Source organism: Carassius gibelio, chromosome A7, assembly GCF_023724105.1.
Source record: "Carassius gibelio isolate Cgi1373 ecotype wild population from Czech Republic chromosome A7, carGib1.2-hapl.c, whole genome shotgun sequence".
Taxonomy (NCBI): Eukaryota; Metazoa; Chordata; class Actinopteri; order Cypriniformes; family Cyprinidae; genus Carassius; species Carassius gibelio.
The window spans coordinates 30,388,043-30,408,551 of NC_068377.1; the positions used below are offsets into that span (position 1 = coordinate 30,388,043).

At 38.6% G+C, this 20,509-nt stretch overlaps 1 protein-coding gene across 4 annotated transcripts; it reads right to left on the minus strand.

Moving 5' to 3' along the window:
• Positions 1–1,659: 1,659 nt before the first annotated feature.
• On the minus strand, positions 1,660–20,281 carry LOC128017169 (RNA-binding protein FXR1). Of its 4 annotated transcripts, none has more exons than XM_052602417.1 (17): positions 19,685–20,280; positions 17,223–17,275; positions 14,049–14,142; positions 12,964–13,035; positions 11,189–11,337; positions 10,249–10,342; positions 10,055–10,171; positions 9,522–9,692; positions 9,342–9,420; positions 9,090–9,199; positions 8,771–8,857; positions 7,830–8,049; positions 6,000–6,179; positions 5,242–5,445; positions 4,436–4,534; positions 3,920–4,014; positions 1,660–3,305 (listed from the first exon to the last, which is right to left on the minus strand). In XM_052602417.1, the coding sequence occupies exons 1-17, from the start codon at positions 19,733–19,735 to the stop codon at positions 3,195–3,197; spliced, it is 1,986 nt and encodes a 661-aa protein (XP_052458377.1). In that variant the 5' UTR covers positions 19,736–20,280; the 3' UTR covers positions 1,660–3,194. The 4 variants fall into 4 exon arrangements, with proteins under 4 accessions (XP_052458377.1, XP_052458376.1, XP_052458380.1 ...); XM_052602416.1 differs by having other exon boundaries at positions 9,042–9,199; positions 19,685–20,279; XM_052602420.1 differs by lacking the exon at positions 4,436–4,534 and having other exon boundaries at positions 19,685–20,281.
• Between the last annotated feature and the right edge of the window lie 228 nt (positions 20,282–20,509).

Sequence of the window (20,509 nt, forward strand, 5' to 3'; positions counted from 1 at the left end):
ATGATGTAACACATCCTTGAATAAACCCAATAAACCGGTCTGTAGGCACTGAGCAGAATAAAGGTTTCCTAAACAACGACGCGTTCGATGCAAAACGTAAACAGTGCAGTTTGCTTAGTGATGCATTTGTAAACACACGTAGGTTAAGCTCTGGTAACAAATGCATTTTCAATTTGAAGGTCTTATTTATCCGTGACATCTGAACCTGGGATCAGGTTCTAAACCTCTATTATGGGTTTTAGTATTTATAAACAAAAGCGAATATAGCCAGACAATATTATAATACTGCTATCCTATGAATCCTGTAAAATAAATGATGCAGTCTGCCTTTTGAGAGCTTAGGATGTATGACTCACTCCAGCATGGACCTCAGTCTTGATAAGTACGTAAGATATTAAATAATAGGATTTTTTTTATTTATTTAGCAGTGTTAACGTTAAACAGTGTTCGAATTGTCTTCTAAAAAAAAAAAAAAAAAAAAATCGTTATTTCGTTTTCTTATCGTTGAGAAACCTAATAACCTAATGAATGATCGTCGTTTCCAAGATAAAAAAAAAAAAAAAACTTTTTCAATAGTTGGTGTGCCAAACAATCATTAAGTAAAGAAGAATTAATAAATATCTTACCCATAGGCAGAGAGTGACGTAACGGCTAAAGTAGTGTAACGTTAGTGTAACGTTAACTTAAAGAACTAACGTCAAAAATCGGTTTAGACAAGTAGTTAACTAACTTTACCATGATATGGTTTCTCGAAATATTCGAATACGACTGAATTTATATTTGAAGTGATCACAATTTGATGAAAACAATCCAAGTTAATAATAACACGTCAGTTATTCAAACAGCAAGTATGGAGAAATCGAACAAAGAACATTCACATTAAAGATCGCTGACTTCAGCCTATTCAGAGTTTACAGTAGCCCCTACGCACTGAAAACAACGGTTATAATCAATTAAACTGTCCACAAACATTACGATAAATTGATTACTTACACCGTACGTCCTCCTCTACTTTCTTGTGTGCGTTGAGAATTCGCGGGTTTCAGTCAGAATTCAGTCGGCGAGCGCGCGAACTGAACAAAGCTCGGTGTTCCAGCGATGACTCATCTGGAGGCTTCTGATTGGCTGTTGCTTTCATATGCTCACCAGAATCGCGTGTGATTTGTTAAAACGAGCAACGCTGTAAAACGCGTAATAAGAAATATGATGTTTACACGAGCAGCTCTGATTTACACTTTTCGTTTTATTTCGATTTTCACTAGTTTCATTTCAAGTGTTATAGTTGTACTGATTAAAGTTCCAAACTGAATAAATTGTTAAAATTTAATTTAATTAAAATTTAACATTTTGTGCACAACCCTGAGAATGAATAATTTGCACTACACACTCCATCGAAAAATTCCCATTCCCCCTCTCCCATAGTTTACTCAACGCTGTCTGTATTTTTCTAAACACCTGTTTGTCTTCCAAAAAAGAACCTCACATTTATTTTTGATTGTATGAGGGCGAGTAAAAGAAAAAAAAAAATATATATATATTTTTTTTTTACAGATTTTCTGGAAAAAAATACTATACATTAAAGAATTTCAGGTCCAATTGTACACCTCATTCAAGTGCAAAAACTGAAACCAGACTGCAAAGAAAAACTGCACACAGGTGTCATTCCAGAAATAATTTATTTCACTTCCATTTGAATCTTTTTTGTTTTGATGTGGAAAGAAAAAAAAAAAAAAAGAAAAAGATAAATTTAGAGCAGGAACCAAAGATGACAGTAACAATGTGAGGGAACGCTACCTCCCTTTAACCTCAACAACCAGGGATACAACAAACGCTCCATCACCTTCTCTGCCACAGCTTCAGATCTCCCAGCTAAGACAGAAGAGGCCAAAACCCCATTTGACAAAACTGGAGAGTATTAGAATGCATGTGTGAACGAATCTATCGGTCTCAGTGTTTCTGGCTTTATCTTAATATGGTTTAACTGTTCCCATAGTGCCTTCTAGATCATCTAGACCATCCATCCACACCAGAGGGTCACCAATCCCCTCGTGCCGTTCATTTAGTTGTGGGTTGGAAGCTATTGAGTGTGTGCGCGACTCTGTCCACGCTCATACTCATCCCGCCTTCCTTCAATAAACGGTGAGGAAAGAGATGCTGAAGTACTGAATCAACACTCTGAACCTGTCAGTTCAACAACCTCTCTCTTTAGTTCTGTTTGGAAAGTCTGCTGACACTCGTGCCACTTTTCGCCCATTTTAACTGAAGAGACTGAATCCATTCAGGATTCTTCTGGGTTGTCTCTTGAATCATGTAACGTTCCTCCCAGTATATATGCTCTTACTGCATTGCTCACAATAATACATATACAAACAGACACACACTCGTACAAACACACGGAGATTAAACGCCTTTCACATAATGACTTCAATTTGGACAAACGTCCTAATTTCATGTTTGGCATTATCGGTCTTTTCCCCCAATCTTAACCCCTCCTATTCTGCATATTCCTGTCATTTCTCCCGACAAACTAAAAACAGGAACCATCTACTTCATCCCATGAACAACGCAAATATTAAGGAGAAAAAAAAAAGAAAAGAAAGGAAAAGAAAATACTCAAGTTTTTTCAAATTCAAGGCACAATGTCTCTCGGTTTCCCCTTTTTGCCCTTAAATTCAGAGTACCACAGACTCGCTCGCGGGAGGCTCCGGTTTCAACCCTTCGCCTCTCCACCAGCCCCACCCTCGTTTAGCTAACACTGTTTAAGAGATGCGTCTGTTTGGGAGTGTTTCACAGTCCCACACCAGTGAGTACAAACAATCAAAAACAAACAATGACAGCAACGACAATTGCAAAAAATAAAAAATAAAAATTAAAGTAAAACCCAAAAAGTCACGTCCTGTTTTCTGTGTTACGTCAGAAATTTGAGTCATATCCATCAGCTCATTTCTGGCAAGCTTGTCTTACATAAGCACTAAGTACTGATAGATAGGATAAACATACACCGTTACGTGTGGTTTAAAGTAGATGCGTTCGTCATTTTTTTTGTATAATTTTCTTCTCATAGACTTGTATGAATTCAAGGATTTTAGTCGATTTCATTCGTCAGTTTAAAGGTTTACGTGAATGCAAGCAGGGACAGATTTCGCCATGGTGTCTTGCTTTAGACGTGGGTCTTGAGGGGGCGAGATGACTTTTTAGGAGACGCCATTAACCATGGCTAGAGCCTCCCCAGGCGATGCCACGCCATTGCTAGGGGAGCGCTTGGAAGGAGTGCGCTCTTCCTTACTAACGCTAGTCCCATTTTCCTGAAGAAGAAAGAATGAAATGCAGTTTAAAAATTTGTTCTGTGCCTCATGAAACGGTCCTTTTACCCAAAGCAGGAATAAACCCCTTTAGGCTGAAACAAGACCCAATGCTTTACGTCGGGATCCTGATCACCCTGTCGGGGTTTATTCTGTGAGAACAACAGGCTGGATGTACATTGAAGTTGCACTGTAAAATAAATGTATTATTATTGTCATTATTATTATTATTTTTTAAATATGTACGCTTTTTAAAAAATATATTTCATATTTATATTGACGTAAAAAATATAATTTCTTATTTTTTTATGTTTTTAAATACAAAATATAATGCAAGTATAAATACTTAAATATTAATTTTAAGAAAAAGAACAACGATTTTATAGTTTTATAGTCTCATTTTGGACAAATTTAGCATTTTGGCTTTTTTCCTCTCAATAATTAAACAAATAATAATAATAATAATAATAATAATAATAATAATACAAACTATTATATAGAAATGTAAAATAATAAATATATATTTAAAAATATTAAATAAAATCACAATGAAATTTCTCCCCAAATTGTGCAGTGTTAATCAGAGGCGAGTGTTTTGTGTTGTTTTATCTGCAGACCTTGGGGTGGGACGTGTTCTGTGTCACCTCCTCCTTCCCCGGGAGATTCTGTCTGCTCTGGGAATCGGCACGAGAGATGAAGTCAGCAACAGTAACTATATCAACAGAGAGAACAACAGTAGTCAGGCTGAGGCGGAAAAAACGCAAAGTGATCAAACAAGGGAAGTTATCCTATTACCTACAGCAAACTCTTTAAGCTGCATTTATATAACATCTCACACCTTCTGTAGGCCATGACTGTGAAATTAACATCACAAAAAAAAAAAAAAACACCAAATCTGCGAATATCACCATTTACAATTTAGGTTTTTGCTAGTTAAGATCTGGTCAGCAACAACCTCAAATCACTCCCTTCTCTCTCTCAAAAATTACTTCCTGTCACTCTCTACTAAAGCGGAATAACAAAGAGGAAAATAGCCTTAAGTTTAGATAAATCTTTAACTTGATGTTTCTCTCTCTGTAGTCCCCTCGGGACAGTTCTGATCCTACATCTTTGACCCCTTCCCACTCTCTCACTTGGCTGTCTGTCACGGCTGGTGGAGCCTCCCTCAGGACGATTGCCACGGTTTCGACGGCGGCGGCTTCTATTGCGGCGCTGGGGCCTGCCCTCCTCGTCTGAGAGAAATCATTAAAGACAAAGAGAGCATGAGATGCAATGACCCATCTATTTTCAGTTTATCTTCTGAGCCAGTTCTGAGAAATTCCCATCAAGCAAATTTCCTCGATCCCTTAATGATTCTTTATGACCCCCGAGGGTTTCCTAATCTTCCTAGTCTTTTCTGTTAATGCTCTCTCAAGTATACAGACACCTCTTTTTTTTAGAGAAGTATCTTTTTGCTTAAATTCCAATCCAAGGTTCTGTTGTACAAGAGTAGCTTTTAGTTGCAATTACATTGGAAATAGATGTGATGCTCTCTTTATTCCGGAGACAATTTTAGCCCATTGAGTGACTAAACTTCAAATAAATGCAGCTTCAGTGAGCATAAGAGACTTCTTTCAAAAACATTTGCATGAAATACTACCAATCCAAAAAAAGCAGAACTGGGCAATTTGACCTCAATAACTGCATATCACATCACCACTTTTTTTTTTAAAGGTGAATGACCACAAAGACAACAAATGAAGTAAGTGACACAGAAACCGCTTTCTCTCTGTTGCATGAACTAAGAGGAAGTGTTTAAAAAGAGAATCACTGAACTAAGAGGAAGCGGTTTAAAAATATTTAAAACTGCTTAGCAAAAATACGGTACAAATTCAGTAAACTCTATAGTTCTTGTCAAATCAACCTGTGTGTATCAAAATAAACTGAAACTTTGTTGTACCCAGTCCATTCTCACTGGCGGCTGCCTGTCCGTCTGATTCATTAGCGGCTGCATCCATGAGGCTGGGTTCCTGGTCGTTACGACGGCGACGTGAACGTCTCCTGCGGTCAGTGCCACCCATGCTCTCACTGGCATCTGTATCACCACCTATTTCACCTTCTCCCTCCAGCAGAGAGTACGGGTTACTGTCTGGATCTCGGAGAACTGGAATGTACAAAAATACACAGATGTTCAGCAGGGCACAAATGAGATTTCTTGTATAGGCTACAAAGCATTTACATATTTTTTAAATTTTATTTTTACCCTATAAGTAGGGCTGGGTGATATATCTAAGGGATATGATCATGCACATCTAGTCAGTAAATCTGGTTTCGTGATTGCCATTAAATCACCATCATATGCTTATAAATGCAGCAGCATTTAATAGACAGAGCCGTAGATCACTGAAGGCGATAATGAACACGATATTGCGTAGCTTGTCAGTGATCTACAGCTCTGGATCGTTAGATATATCACCCAGCCCTACCTAAAAGTACGATCGATTTAGCTAAAAACCAAGGTTCCCACACCTTTTGACAGGTTTCATAGTGTTTTTTTTTTTTTTTTTTTACCAAAGTGATTTCACACCAGAGCCATTTCTATCAAATTAAGCTTTTTTTACATCATAAAAAAAAAAAACCCTATATTTCCTCTAGAAATTCAGATACTCTAAGACCTTTTTTTAAACATGGTTTTTGTTAACAGCGATCAGTGTGTACCTGAGCTGATAGTGTTAGTGTTTCGGGGCCCTGGTCCTCCCCGGCCCCTACCAGTGCTGGAGCCACGACCACGACCTCCACGCTTGGAACCCCTGTCATCTCCTCCAACACCTTTTGGCCTGGGCTCCCGCTCTCCTATCTCCTCTGTCTCTGATGCATTTGACATTTCAGAGTTTGTCCCTGCAGAAACACATTGTTAATGAGAATTAGCATAAAGTTTGCATATGACTTTGTAATCCCATAGGAAGATATAAATTATATATAGCGTACAAAGGGGCCAGTTTTAGGCTAGTTACTCCAAAAACGTAACTTATTTCTTTTTACAAGTAACTCCTTTCAAAAGTAATATTACTTTGCTTATACATATGCCAACAGTAATTAGTAACACTACTAGTTAAAATAATTTTCCTTCATTCCCCACAGAAGTTGTAATTGTGTATTTTCCACATAAAATTCTTCTAAAATGTTACTAACAATTTATTTCTGCATCACCATTTGACCAAAATCTACACTGAATCGCAGTCAGACTGCAGTTTTTACAAACATTGCAGTTTTTACTGCAATCGTGTGTAGCTTGAAGCTAACTGTAGCTATAATTTCTCTGTTGCCCAAAGTATTTTATCAAAAGCAATCACATAAGTTAATAAGATTTTAAACTAAAGTAATATAATTTTTATGAGGATCAGAGGGATGTGGCTGGGCAAGCCATGCAATGTCAGAGTAAATTAATGCCACAGCTTTCACACCTGTGTTCAGATCACAAAATCAGTGTAATGGCAATATTTCCATCCCCTGAATGTAAGCTTTTCCATATTCCAACTTCCGGTGCCTGTGAGTTGTGAAAAATATGAAAATAATTCTAGGAATGATTTGATTGTTGGATTTCAAATTAGTAGGGGTTGAGGCATCAAAAGTAACTTGGTAACTGCAAAAAGTAATATTATTACAGTAACTAGTTACTGTCCAACACTGGATGTGGCACATCATATGGAAAATATATGGAAAAAGTAGTTTCTTTTGTTAAAAAAACAACAACAACAACAACAAACCTTTTGATCCACAAGCATGGCGCAAAATTTAGTAATGCAAATACCTCACCTAAAGATAATATGTTTTGCACAACATCAAAGATAATACTTCTTTAAAATAAGCACTTCATAACACCTTAAAGATCATTAAATATTAGATCAAGAACATCAATTACTCAGTGCTGTATCTTGTGATCACGTCAAGGATCCTACAAATTTCCTGGTTTATGTAGATGTTTAGACAAGTGTTTTTGCACCATCTAGTGGTTTACAGCAATTCATTTCATGATGTAGAACAAGTTTTCAGGTCCAGCTGGGTTAAAGGATTAGTTTACTTCCAAAGTAAAAATTTCCTGATAATTTACTCACCCCCTTGTCATCCAAGATGTTCATGTCTGTCTTTCTTCAGTCGAAAAGTAAGGTTAATTCCAGGATTTTTCTCCACATAGTAGACTCAAATGGGGACCAACCTGTAAATGACCAACCTAGCCCCTTTGAAGCTGCACTGAATTTTGACCTTCAACAGGTTGGTCCTCATTGAAAGTCAACTATATGAAAAAATAAAAAAATCCTGGAATGTTTTCCTCAAAAACCTTACTTTCTTTTTGACTGAAGAAAAAAAAGACATGAACATCTTGGATGACACCGGGGTGAGTAAATTATCAGGACATTTTTATTCTGGAAGTAAACTAATCCTTTAACCCAGCTGGACCTGAAATCTCGATCTACATCATGAATAACTGATAATTAAATTTATAGACAGATTGTCCAAATCATGAGCATCATGGGAGTTGTATCTCACCATAGCCAGAGTATGTATTGTTCGTTTTGCGTCCACGTCCTCTTCCTCCATAGGTGCGTGAGGTCTGCAGGGAGTTGGTGCTCTCGTCCGTGAGGTAACCCCGTTCACGTTCGCCGGCGACCCCTGAACCAGAGCGGCTCGGGGGTGCACGATATCCCACCCCAATCTGACGGAGCTGTTCATCGATCTGTAAGCGCTCGAGACGCAACTGCTCCACTTCCTATCAGTCACAGAGAGAGAAAGCACGGTCAGGCATTGCTGTTAAACTACAAGCAGAGTTATAGAATTCAGGAATAGAGAATACAAACCTAATGTACTCATTTATATTTTTTGTTTAATAGCAAAACATGCTATTATCTATGACAATACTATATATATGTAATATAATTAATACATATATCACAATATATGATTAGAAAATAAAAAAAATAATATTTATAGCAATAATAAAATATGATATTTATAAGGGAATATAGATTTTTTTTATATCTAACAACATGATATATAATATACAAGACAACAAAATATCAGAATTATAAAAAATATTTTTAGGGATTAAATAATTACAGAGGAGGGCAACGTGGTACAGCCGAGGAAGGATGGACTGGGGAAATGGCTATTTTGAAAGGCAACTGGGTAGACAGCATGTAATCCACACTTTGCCCCTCCCCCACCAAATCTACCCCCATTGGAGGTATTTTTAGCATTAGTTGGTGGTTAAGTTTGACCAACAGCTTTCCATGAAGGAGGAGATCAGTTGACCAGTCAAGATCTTTAGTATGGCACAATGAATTCCACATATGTCTTTGTATAATGTTTCAGCATTTGAAAACTTTTGAGTCTTGAACAATAACAGAACAAACGGGGCATTTCCAGGCACCCTTCAGCGACTGCAAACAGTTCATTGACTGAACATCTTTTGTGCCTGCCTGGTGACTAACCTGAAGGTAGGCCACATGGTACTCGAGCAAGGCCTGGGCGTTACTGATGTTGTCTTTGGTTCCAACAAAGATAAAGGGAACCATTCCCTGCACGACAAAGGAAAAGGAGGGACAACATTTGTGATGTTAGTAAAGTCAGATGTTCAAGGATTAAAAATGCTCAAAATGTGTGTACACAGCTTGTTACTAATATTGTGTTGTTTTCCTCACTGAGGTTTTATTTAGCTGTAACAGTGAGAGGATTGTTGTATCAGGTGGGCGGCTCATTCACCTCTTGGCTGCTGACAGTGTTGTCTCTGCCAGCCCCCTGCCTGCCTACCTCCTCCCTGGGCAGCTTTTTATCATTGTCCCCTTCGATCCGGACTCGAACCACGCCCGATTTGTCTACTATTTCTTGGATAATTTTGCCATTTTTGCCAATGACTTTGCCTGTTTTGAAAGAGAGTGAAAATCACTGGGTAAGAACACTTAAGACTTTGGTAGACTTCCAGATTTTATGCTGAGCTAATGTCGGTCCACAAATGAACTGCATTCTGAAGTCCAAACGAAAGGTGTCTAATAAGCAACTCACCTACAAGGTTCCTTGGAACCTGGAAGGAATCCTCCTTAAACTCCAGATAGGTCCTGGCCTGCTTCACAGCCTCTGGGGTCTTGAGTCAGAAAGAACAACCCATCAAAATCACTGCGGTCACTCGCCTTATATGTATCTTTAGAAAATTTTTTAAAGTTGAACTCAAAGAAAAGTAAATACCTCTCCGTAGATCCTAAATGTGCAGCTCTCTTCTTCCAGCTCAATGGCAGTGATGCCGGGAACTTTGCGGGCCTGCTGGATGTTGGCACCGTGAGAACCGATGGCGAGACCCATTAGATCCTCACGCACCTTCACTTCTTCCTGATACGCAGACGCCAGCTGTTTACTTGTCTGCAGTACACACAAAAACACACAAATGTTGAGCTGGTTGTCAGTTTAATTAAACCACAGGGGGAATCCAGCACGACAAGAATAACATGCACATAATAACAAGAAAAAAACAAAACGAAAAAGAATTGCACTAACAAACAACAGTATAACAAAGTCTGAAGTACCATTTCTGTTAATTGGTCAAGTAGATATGATTAACAGTCAATGCAGTAATCTCAAACTAGCTATTTTATCTTCACATGCAAATTTCTGTGTTACGACTGGTTAATGTATTTTGCATGTAAAATTTGTAACAAATAAAAAAATTACATTTAATTTACAAATGTGTTTGCATTGTGCAAATTTACATTGTGTTTGTGTACCTCTAAGTGTTTAGTGGCCTCCTCGTTACGGGACATGAGCATGAGTTTGGTGCGAATACTCCGGAAGTGCATGTCACTCAGTAGTGCTGCTCGTTTCACCGTGCACTCGTTTGTGGACTGAGGAGAAACAGACAGACACGTTCAGACATATTTCATTAAGACAATGAGAGTGTAAATAAGAATTAAACACTGACCAGGACTATAAGTTGGTGTGTAAAGGTGCTGTAGAAGATGCAGTTGGCTCCGATTGCTTTCCTGAAGTCTTTGTGGATGTTCTCAGTCAAACAGCTGCATCATTCAGAACAGAAAAGAATACATTTACATTTTTCAAAATAATACTGTTCAATTTAGGGACCCATGAAATCCATTTTATTTTTCCCTAAATTCAACGTTCTCATTTTATTTTTTACTCTTATCATCCATAACTGAAAGGATTTGATAAAACTTTTAAAGTTTAAGGTTTAAAATGAAATCAAATAAAATGAATTCATTTACAACAAAACACTGCTGTTTGATTTTTGTCAAATAAGATGTGGAACTGTGGAAATTAAATTAATGTATGAAAAATAGCTTGGATGTATGCTATTTCTTAAAAATATTAGTAGGAGCATTATTATTATTATTATTATTATGAGAAGTACATTTAAGCATTCAATAATTGTATTTCTTTCATGACATAATTTCAAGTTTAACTGAAATTATGTATGTTTTGTCATGAAGATCTTTCAGTGCAGTAGTTTTTCCATTTGTAGCTTTTTTCATCTGAAATGGTGAACAGCTTTTGAAATTACTTGCTTTGTTGATTTTGAGATGGCAGAAGCCAAAAACACAGTGCGCATAACGTGTGTTTGAGTATGTGTAGCAGACAAACTATCCCTCTGATTCACAAAGAGACATGCAGAACATGCAGACTCAGCAGCGACATGCACTGACTGGCTTATGTCATGTTTATTTCTGCTGTGTGATTAATCCATACAAGGTAAAATCTCCAGAGCCTATCATTGTTAACGACAAATCTTATTGCAATCTCACTGTAATATTGCTTATCGCCCGGTCCCATCACACACAGTTTATTGAGGTTGATTGAAGTTCTGTGACTAAAAAGTGGACTATAAGACTGCATGTGTGACTTACATGTCTCTGAGGTCCTCGGGTACAGCGATGGGGACTTTGTAAAAGGTGTTTTCAGAGGAGGGGATGTTGGGATTGACTGGCCGGATTCGTTCCGATGTGACAATTTCGTTGTATGTGGCATCACAGGCTGCGTATTCGATCACATAGAACTGAACAGAAAAAAAACATCACAGTGTACATCACACACAGGAAACAAACAAATGTTTGTATGTTGAACACAGTTCATAGTTAAGGTAGTTACATTGGAATATTTTATCGATTATTACTTTCTTGAATATTTTTGATTACACAAACACAGCATACTTGAATCAAATATTTGTGTATAATGACTGTTACAATGTTTATTTGACCATTCATTTAACCTCAAACCAATTTTTCATGTCTGCTAATTTGGAAAGTACCCATGTAATAAGCAGGATAAATGAACAGTCAGCTTTGAATCTGACTCGTTGGGTTTATTTTGTGGCAATGAGCAGCTGACTGTTTATCACACAAGTCACAATGGCCTCTTTCACACTCTTACCACTTTAAAGACAAAGCAAACAGACTGAAGCTGCTCAAAGACAGTTTCTTGCGATAGACCACTAGCTCAAAATGCCAGTAACTAGTCACAGTGATGAGATGTGTTAGCAGCACAGCACACGCTCAGAGTCACTGAAGCTATCTTGCAGAGAGAAGCACTGAGCCAACATTAGGTATCAGCTGCCTGCAACACGGTAAAAGCAGCAAAGAAAAAAAAAATCGATTGAAGACTGAAAACCAACCCTATAATAACACGGAACAGCCACATCTATCAGTGGTAACTACATTCAGTGGCCTAGTATGCAGTCAAAAGCCAAATCTAAATTTGTCCTATTATTCGACTGCCCCAGTATCAGAATGAAAGTGTGCAAGAGCGAGAAGACAGTACCCCAGTGCTGTATGTAACATTATGAGAGCTCTGCCTGTCAATACACATAATTAGCCAAAATGTGTGTGGAAGCAGGCTTGAACGAGACCTTGTCAGGGAACAGTGGACAGCAGACATAAGCTTTGAGGAGTTTAAGAAGTGTTAATGAACTGCAATGTGTGTATTAAAAAAAGGTTAATAAGCAATTTATATAGTAAAAGTTGTAAATGTTAGCATTTAACTGGAACCTGACAATAATAATCCAGGTTCAAGCAAAACTCTGTCATGGTTACTACAAGAAATATTTTAGATGTTTAGATAGTTTCAAATAAAAATTTAATTTAATGAATTAACTTTAATTTTAGATCAACTGGGCAACACACACTGAACCAGGATGCATGTAGCATTTTTTTTACAAGTTTAAATAATAATTGATTATTCTTTAGAAGTAAACATAAATAATATTAAAGATTAATCAAACTGTCCATCAATAAAAACCATTCATAAATATACAACCCTGAACATTCCTTAAACCTGATGCCTAAGCACAACCTGTATAGAGGATCCAAGATGTCTTTCAACACATCTACATTTTGCAGTTGTTTATCTTGCTCATGCATACTGAATGCATATTCTAGAGCTTAAGGCACTCTGCTATTAGATCACCAGGGGGTTCAGTCTGACTCAATAAATGAGATCACTCTAGTGTTTATGAGTAAATGGGTCAGTGCTGCAGATGTGATTTAAGGCCTACTAGACCCCAAAAAGACCTGAAACACCCTCAATCAATATTCATATATTCACATTGGAAATAATGAGAAACAGAACCCCTGTAACCCACATCTGATCAAACATGTGCTCATGTGCACACCTGCACCTGACTTACCTCTCCCTTCATCATCCTCACCCTCGCCATCCACCAGCCGCAGGGCTCCTGATCGTTGGCTCTGGAGTAAACCTGCAGGAGAAAGACCAGATTAGGTGATTGCATGTAGGAAAGCACTGAAAGAAATGGCCAGTCTATGTGTTTAACAGTAAACAAGAAACAAATTAGTACCCCTTTTTGTACCATAAAAAGAGTGAGAAAAGAAAAAGAATTGACAATGCAGAATGTGCCAGGTATGTATGTATGTATCTAGTGGTTGACAATGTCAATGTGTCAATACCTAGAGAATATGATGCATAATATTTGCGATTTAATGATAGAAAATAAATCTTGCTCCACACATTTGCTGAAATATGAAATACATTCTCATGTCAATTCATCAAAAAGTACTTGAAATCTAAACATGCATCAATAAAGCATAATTAATTGACAATGCTGCATTATTCACTGACAATGCTGTTGCATAAACATAAAAATACTGGGTGATGCTACTATTTTGACAAGTATTTTCATGTTATGATCAATAACAGACAATTGTGATAGTGGAACTGTATATCGCTTTATCCAAAAAAAAAAATAAAAAAGGGAAATTTTTATATCAAACGATTAATCGGGCCATAGCTAATTGTGTCATTTAAGCTATACCGGTATTGGCAAGATAGTATGAACAAGGATCTTCAAACACAAATTCAAACAGACTCTTAGTATGCAAATCTGAAGGAAAGAAATGTTGGCTTTCATCAAAATACATGAACTTCTGTCTCTGAAATGACTTTTCTGCTTACATAACAATGGCTGCATGGGCAGTGAGAAAACAACACCACTGTCTAGATTTCAAGATCTAATCAATTCTCATATTTCAGATATCTCTCTAAAGCATACCACATTATCAAAGTTAAATGTGTTTACACTTATGTCTTTAAAGACTGGCCCATGTTTAGGGCTAAGGAAAGTGATGTAAGACGAGAGTCTGATATATGTTTTGATAGCAGAGCATTTCAAAGGGCTCTTTCTTCAAGTGATGATTCGTATGTGGGGATGATTTGAGGAGTGTTCTGGATGTTTCAGAGTGACTGTATGCCTACCTCCACTTCATCTCCCTCACAAATGTCCTTTTGGTAATCGGTTGGGGGTGGCAACCTCACGTCACTGAACGGCAGCTGTCTCTCTGGTTGCCAGCTTGTGGAAAGAAGCCACACACATAGACACACAGTTGTCAGGAAGTTTTCTAATGACAGAACAGGTATAACGACACCCCACCCCCAAAAACCATGGGCTCACTGGCCTAACAAACCCAATGCAGAGAGGTGTTTTTGTGCCTTTTTGTTTACTCTGTTTTCCTGTCTTAATTGCATATGTATACTTTTACATTGTAAAGCGCTTAGAGAAGCTCCTTTAAAGGCACTACAGAAAATAAAGTTATTATTATTATTATTAGTTTAATGGAATATATTTACAATTTATTAAAGAGGAGGGGTGTCAACAATGAGATATGAGGGGTCACTGAGGATCTACTGAAATGAGCAAATATTATGCTTTAGCAAACACTTGTAAAAAAAAAAAAAATTCACAATTTTGCATAATTCACAGGTCCAAAAACACTAGCGGTTTACTCATTGTTACAAAAAGTGTCTCTCAACCCTTAATACTATAAGCAAATCATCGTAAAAAAAAAAAAAAAAAAATCGTAAGCACATGGTGTCATGGAGATGTTAGTGCTCAGCAGAACCATCCCAAGAATGGCAGGGCCACTGTCCCCTGCCTGCATACCTCACTGGGCTATTTATGGATCTCAGTCAGGACGAAACATGGAGTGAGAGAAGGGGGAAAAGACAGAGATCTAGATGGGAGGAGTATGGAGACATGGGGGAAAAAGTGGGAAGGAGCAGGACAGGAGAACTATAGCGAGTTAGCACAGGTGCTGAGAGAGACAGGCTGAAGCACATGGCTAAAGGAAAAGTGGAAGTGATCGTTCAGTTAAACTCACCAAGGCTGTATTTATTTGATCAAAATACAGTTAAAACAGTAATGTTGTGAAATATTACTACAATTAAAAAATGCTTTCTATTAATGTATTTTAAAATGTCGTTAATTTCTGAGATGCCAAAGCTGAATTCAGTCATTACTCCAGTATTTAGTGTACTATGAGCCTTCAGCATTTATTTGATACAGAGATCTTTAGTAACATAATAAATGTTTTACTGTGACTTCTGATCTATTTAAAACATCCTTGCTGAATAAAAGTATTTTAAAATCTTACCGACCCCAAACTATTGAATGTATTGTGTGTGCTTTATATGTATAATAATAAAGTTAACAAACATTCTAACAACATGCTAGTAGTAACGTTAATCATGCTAGAATCATGCTAGCAACATGATAGTAACATGTTATTCATGCTAGAAACGTGCTAGCAACTTGCTAATCATGCTAGAAACGTGCTAGCATCATGCTAGTAATGTTAATCATGCTAGAATTATGCTAGCAACATGCTAGTAACTTGCCAATCATGCTAGAAACGTGCTAGATTAATTCTAATCATGCTAACACAATGCTAATCATGTTAACTACATGTAAGTAACTTGCTAATAAGCTAGAAAAATGTTAATAACATGTTTATGCTAGAAACGTGCTGGTGACACCCTAGCAACCACCCTGAGTAGCCTAGCTCTCGCATAACACTTTAGCAACCAACCCAGGTACCCTAGCAACTGCATAGCAACACCGTAGCAACCACCCCAGTAACCATTGCAACCACACAGCTACTCCCTAGGAACTGCCTAGCAACACCTTGGCAAAAACCCCAGGGACCATAGAAACTGTATAGTAACACCCAAAAACAACTCTCTGTGCCCTAACAACTGCATAGCAACACCCTAGCAAACACCTCGGGTACCAAAGCAACCACATAGCAACATCTTAGCGACCACCCTGGGGTACCATAGCAACCACCTAGCAACCACCCCGGGAGCCATAGCAACTGAATAGCAGCACCCTAACAACCACCCCAGGTAGCTTAGTAACACCCTAGCAAACCAACACACGTACCCTAGCAACCACATAGTAACACCCTAGCAACCACTTTGAGTACCATAGCAACTGCATGCAACACCTTAGCAACCACCTAAAGTACCTTAGCAACTGCATGGTAACACCCTAGCACTCACCCCAGGTAACCTAGCAACCACATAACACCCTAGCACTTTTGGAGAAAAACAATAAAAAAAAAATTCATGTCCATGTCCAATCCCTCACTTTTCCTAGTTGTATAAGGTAAAAATTTTTTGCCTGTAATGTTTCCCAAACTTTTCCTACTGGGCATTCCTTTTATAGGGAAAAATATTTTTAAGGCAACTCAAAACTAATTATTATGTTTTGAATATCAATATTTTTCTTACAAAAATGCATTGACTCGCTACAGGAGGCCTTTGTTCACCCCCCAAAGCTGTGAGAGACACTTTTTTTTTATTTTTATGGATGGGTGCTTATTTAACTTCTTTTGGACTGAAGCACTGCAACACCCACTGAGAGTCATTAAACGCTTGAAAGATCAAAGACAATTTTTTATACAAGTCGACTTGACCGGAAGAAGAAAGTCATATACACCTAGGATGACTTGAGGGGGAGTAATTTATGGGCTAATTTAAATTTTTGGGTTAAATAACCCTTTAAGCTTTAAAATGTTCCATCCAGGTCACCAGTAGCAAACAATGGAGCATGCCCTGCTGGCCAAACTTAGTAATTACACAATTTCAAGCATTTTATCTGCGTTATATGCCCTTTAAAAAAAATAATCATACGAGGGCACCATATCTGCTGATACCGATATATCGGGACAGGCTCATACCGACCGATAAAATCGGCAAAATGATATATAAATCGGGCTCTAATAAATACATACATACATATATGGGCCCATCCATACATCATGTCTTGTGTAGAGCAATGGTATTGCACTTGGTATTTAAATAATAAAATCAAATAATATATTATTATTATTTACATTTTTATGAATTTAAATAAAATCAACAGAACTGATGGACCAACTGCAGTACCATTGGTAAAACACCCTGTTAAAGACCCTAGAGATACATACACTTTTAACAGGGTAAAACTCTTCTCTTCTTGGCTAACATTATATTTTTGTTGGTTGTGTAGGTGGCAAAGTTTGAACACTCATCACAAGCAAAACCTTTTGAAACAGGCAGAGGCTTTGAGAAAGAGTAGGCCTATGTACAGGAAACGTTTGGCCAACTTACTTGTTTTCAAAGACTATTGTGAGGGAGTCTTCATGTACATCCTTGATGAAACCCTACAAAAAAGAAGAGAAAATATGTAATTTTGAATCTGTTGATGAGGGAGCAAAATTGCTAACAACATCTTTGTGAAATGCAAAGGTGATATAAGCATGTGCTTTTATTCATTAAATTTATTAAACAGACAAGTAACATGTATATTTGTGCTTCAAACGTGGAAACAAGCACGTCACAGGTGTAGTATTTGCTAGCTTGTGAATGTGAGAAGTAATTGGGCAGTTGGGGGGAGGTACCCAAAGTCCCCTCCTCAAAATCTGTTCCTCATCCATCACTCCTCCTTCCTCCACAAATCTATCAGAGCTGCCATAAAACGATTACTCCAGTCGCCACCCCAATCATAGCTCAGCGACATACAGACAATGCCTAATATGGGACAGAGAGACTGAGACGAGACAAATTAGACCGAACAAGTACCACTATATAATCTGCTTGAAAGAGACCGGCTGATCTCAGGATAACTGGCAAAAGTGCAAATGCAGACCTGTTTAGAGTCACAAGACACATGGATTCACATACAACCTTCAAATGCATGAATCAATCACGGTTGCAAAATCCACATTATCCAGTTGAGAGAGGCTTCTACAATATTTCTTTCTGTATGTCTATAGGGCAATATACTGAACCAGTCTAGCAAGAAATAAAAAACTAGCAGCTATTAATATATATATATATATATTTTTTTTTTAATGCCTGCCCATTAACAAATCAACAAAATAGCTTGAAAGCAACTGGTCAGTCTTTTATTTATAGACTGTTCTGTATTGAATCCATTCCAACATACTAGATTAAAGTCACATATTCCTAAGTCTGCTGACGGTTATGCCTAGGAGAGGCACAGAGTCTTACATTAGGGTGGCAATTTTGGGAATGTGACACTACAGACGTGGCAGAACTCAACTGGATGAGTGGCAAATAACTAATCCATGATGGAGACTCTTGGCCATGTGCGTCCTCCATTCATTGCCCCGCATACGGGGAACCTTACAGAAACCTTGCAAAAAATATAGAAGTCATAGCACAGAAGAGAGACTAAAAGGGCAAGTATTGATCTTTTACATAACATTACGTTGAGGGGTCATGGAAGGGAAAGTAAAGAGAGTAAAGGATAAAACCAGAGAGCAGTGGTGGTAATAGTATTGGTGGGGGTTGTACAGTGTTGGGTGTCAGCAACAAGATCACCTGTTCCTATCCCACCTGCTTTGGTCCCTCAAGAGTTTTACAGCTCGAAACAGCCGTCACTGTCACCTTAGTGCAAAATAGTACATCCCTAAATAAAAAACTCTGAACATACAACATATGCCCATCAATACATAAGAATGTTTCATTCGGTTTGTTCTTAAAACATAAAAAAAATTAAAACACTGGGATTATTATTATTTTTTTTTCCAAAGGATTTCACACTTCTGCCGAGTTGGAAAAAACTTGTGAAATGTATTTGTTGTGCTTTATGACATACATTTGTGTGACTTTGCAGCTGGAGCTTGATAATGCTGGAGGGTCACACTACAACATCTAAAAGCCATGTGATTGATCCATCTCCTGGTACTGATCTCAGTCTGAACAAATTCACCTTCATTAGGCAACAGTGGCTCAGAAACGAGTGTTTGCTCAAAACAACCCATTTAAGTTGATGAAACACTATCACAAAAACCATCATGTTTTCTCATCACAAAAGCCGAACTGAGTGGTTTCTCACAGTCTAACCTGAACTCAAGCTGACAAAGAGGACATGCTTGTGAACAACACACAACCAATGGCACCATATTTCACATATGCCTGAACACAATGTAAGCCTGACACTTTGATAAGCTTAAAAACAAGCTCACAACCTTAGTCTCCAGTGGGCGTAAAAAAGATTGAGTCATTAAGGAAGAATGACAATGTCAGACACCATTGACTTTCACTGTCTGGAAAGGATGCAATAAAGTAAATAATGTCAGTCCCCAGCAACTCTTTTTGTGGGCCACAGAAGGAAGGAAGGATTTGGAACAACATGAGGATTATAAATGATGACTAATTTCATTTTTAGCCTAACTATTCCTTCAAGCACTAAAACCCCATTATGTGTCTCAAAACACCCATGTGATGTTTAGAAAAGCTGCCAAGGTAGGGCAGCTCACAAGATTTTGAGAACCAGCCACCAGATTATAATCAAGAGACTCACTGAATAAAAGAATTTGGTGCTTGTATGGTTTACTAGACAAGAATAAAAAAAAAAAAAACAAATCTCTCCAAACAGGCCGATGAATAGCGAGCAGGTCCAAAACAACAGAGCGCCCCTTACATCTCGGGCCTCTTTGAAAGTGATACACATCACTGCATCACACCTCCAGCTGTCCTGACCCGTTCGAGCATACGTACACTATATCTTTATGGTTTAATATTGTTTTTTAAAACGAAGTTACCTTGTAAAAGGCCCCGTTTGAGCCGCGGACCTCCACCGCCAGCCCGTCCATGTTCGTCGGCGTGTCCCCACGACTGTGCCTCTCTTTGGGCGCTCCGACAGCGTGCGAGTCCGGTACCACCCCCAGCTTCACGGGCCTCTCGCCGTTCTCCGGCAGCTTGTGTGTGTCCAGTGTTTCGGGTGGGAGTGGGGGCAAAGGTGACGGGGGGAGCACAGGAGCCACGGGGAAGGGTTCAGCTCCGACACCCTTTCCAGCGGGACACGTTAGTAACTCAATGACGGCTGCCTAGTGTGCGAGGGAAGCTCGCACGAGTGTCGTAAGAGGTGAGACTGGAGCTGGAGTGATGCTGTCTGATGACGGTGGATGTAAACGAGGTGTTAGCACAACAGCTAGCGCAGCCGCTAATCAACGGTCACCGACACCTTCTAGCACTTGAACTCACGGCTCCTGCATATGTCGGGGCGTTTTTCGTGGGAATCCTCTCTACTATGTCTGAGAACGCTGTTGATTAGGATGTTTGTTCTTTAATAAGACTGTGGTGCTGCGCTACTTCACCCTTCCCCTCCAACACACGCCGTTAGAGTGGAGCTGCAAGACTGTGAATGACCCCGAAATCCCCACCCATCTCCACTTCACGTCCCGCCCATCTTAGTTTTCGTGGTTGTGATTGGTCCATCGCAGTGCCACTCACACACAGCCGGGTGCTGTAATTGGTGGAACCGTCGGGGGGCCGGTCGACGCGGACCCAGTGCTTGCGGCTCCTGGTTCGCCGGGCTTGTCCAATTAGCGCCAGTCGTGTAGTTGCTATATTTGGGTGGCTCTGTT

Bases quoted from the DNA above. Each gene is read 5' to 3' on its own strand.
- LOC128017169 (XM_052602416.1), bottom strand. From the start codon at position 19,735: ATGGACGGGCTGGCGGTGGAGGTCCGCGGCTCAAACGGGGCCTTTTAC. The intron at 10,172-10,248 runs GTCAGTGTTTAA...GTTTCTCCTCAG, and splicing joins CACACCAACTTATAGTCCTG to TCCACAAACGAGTGCACGGT. The intron at 9,421-9,521 runs GTATTTACTTTT...TTCTGACTCAAG, and splicing joins CATTTAGGATCTACGGAGAG to ACCCCAGAGGCTGTGAAGCA.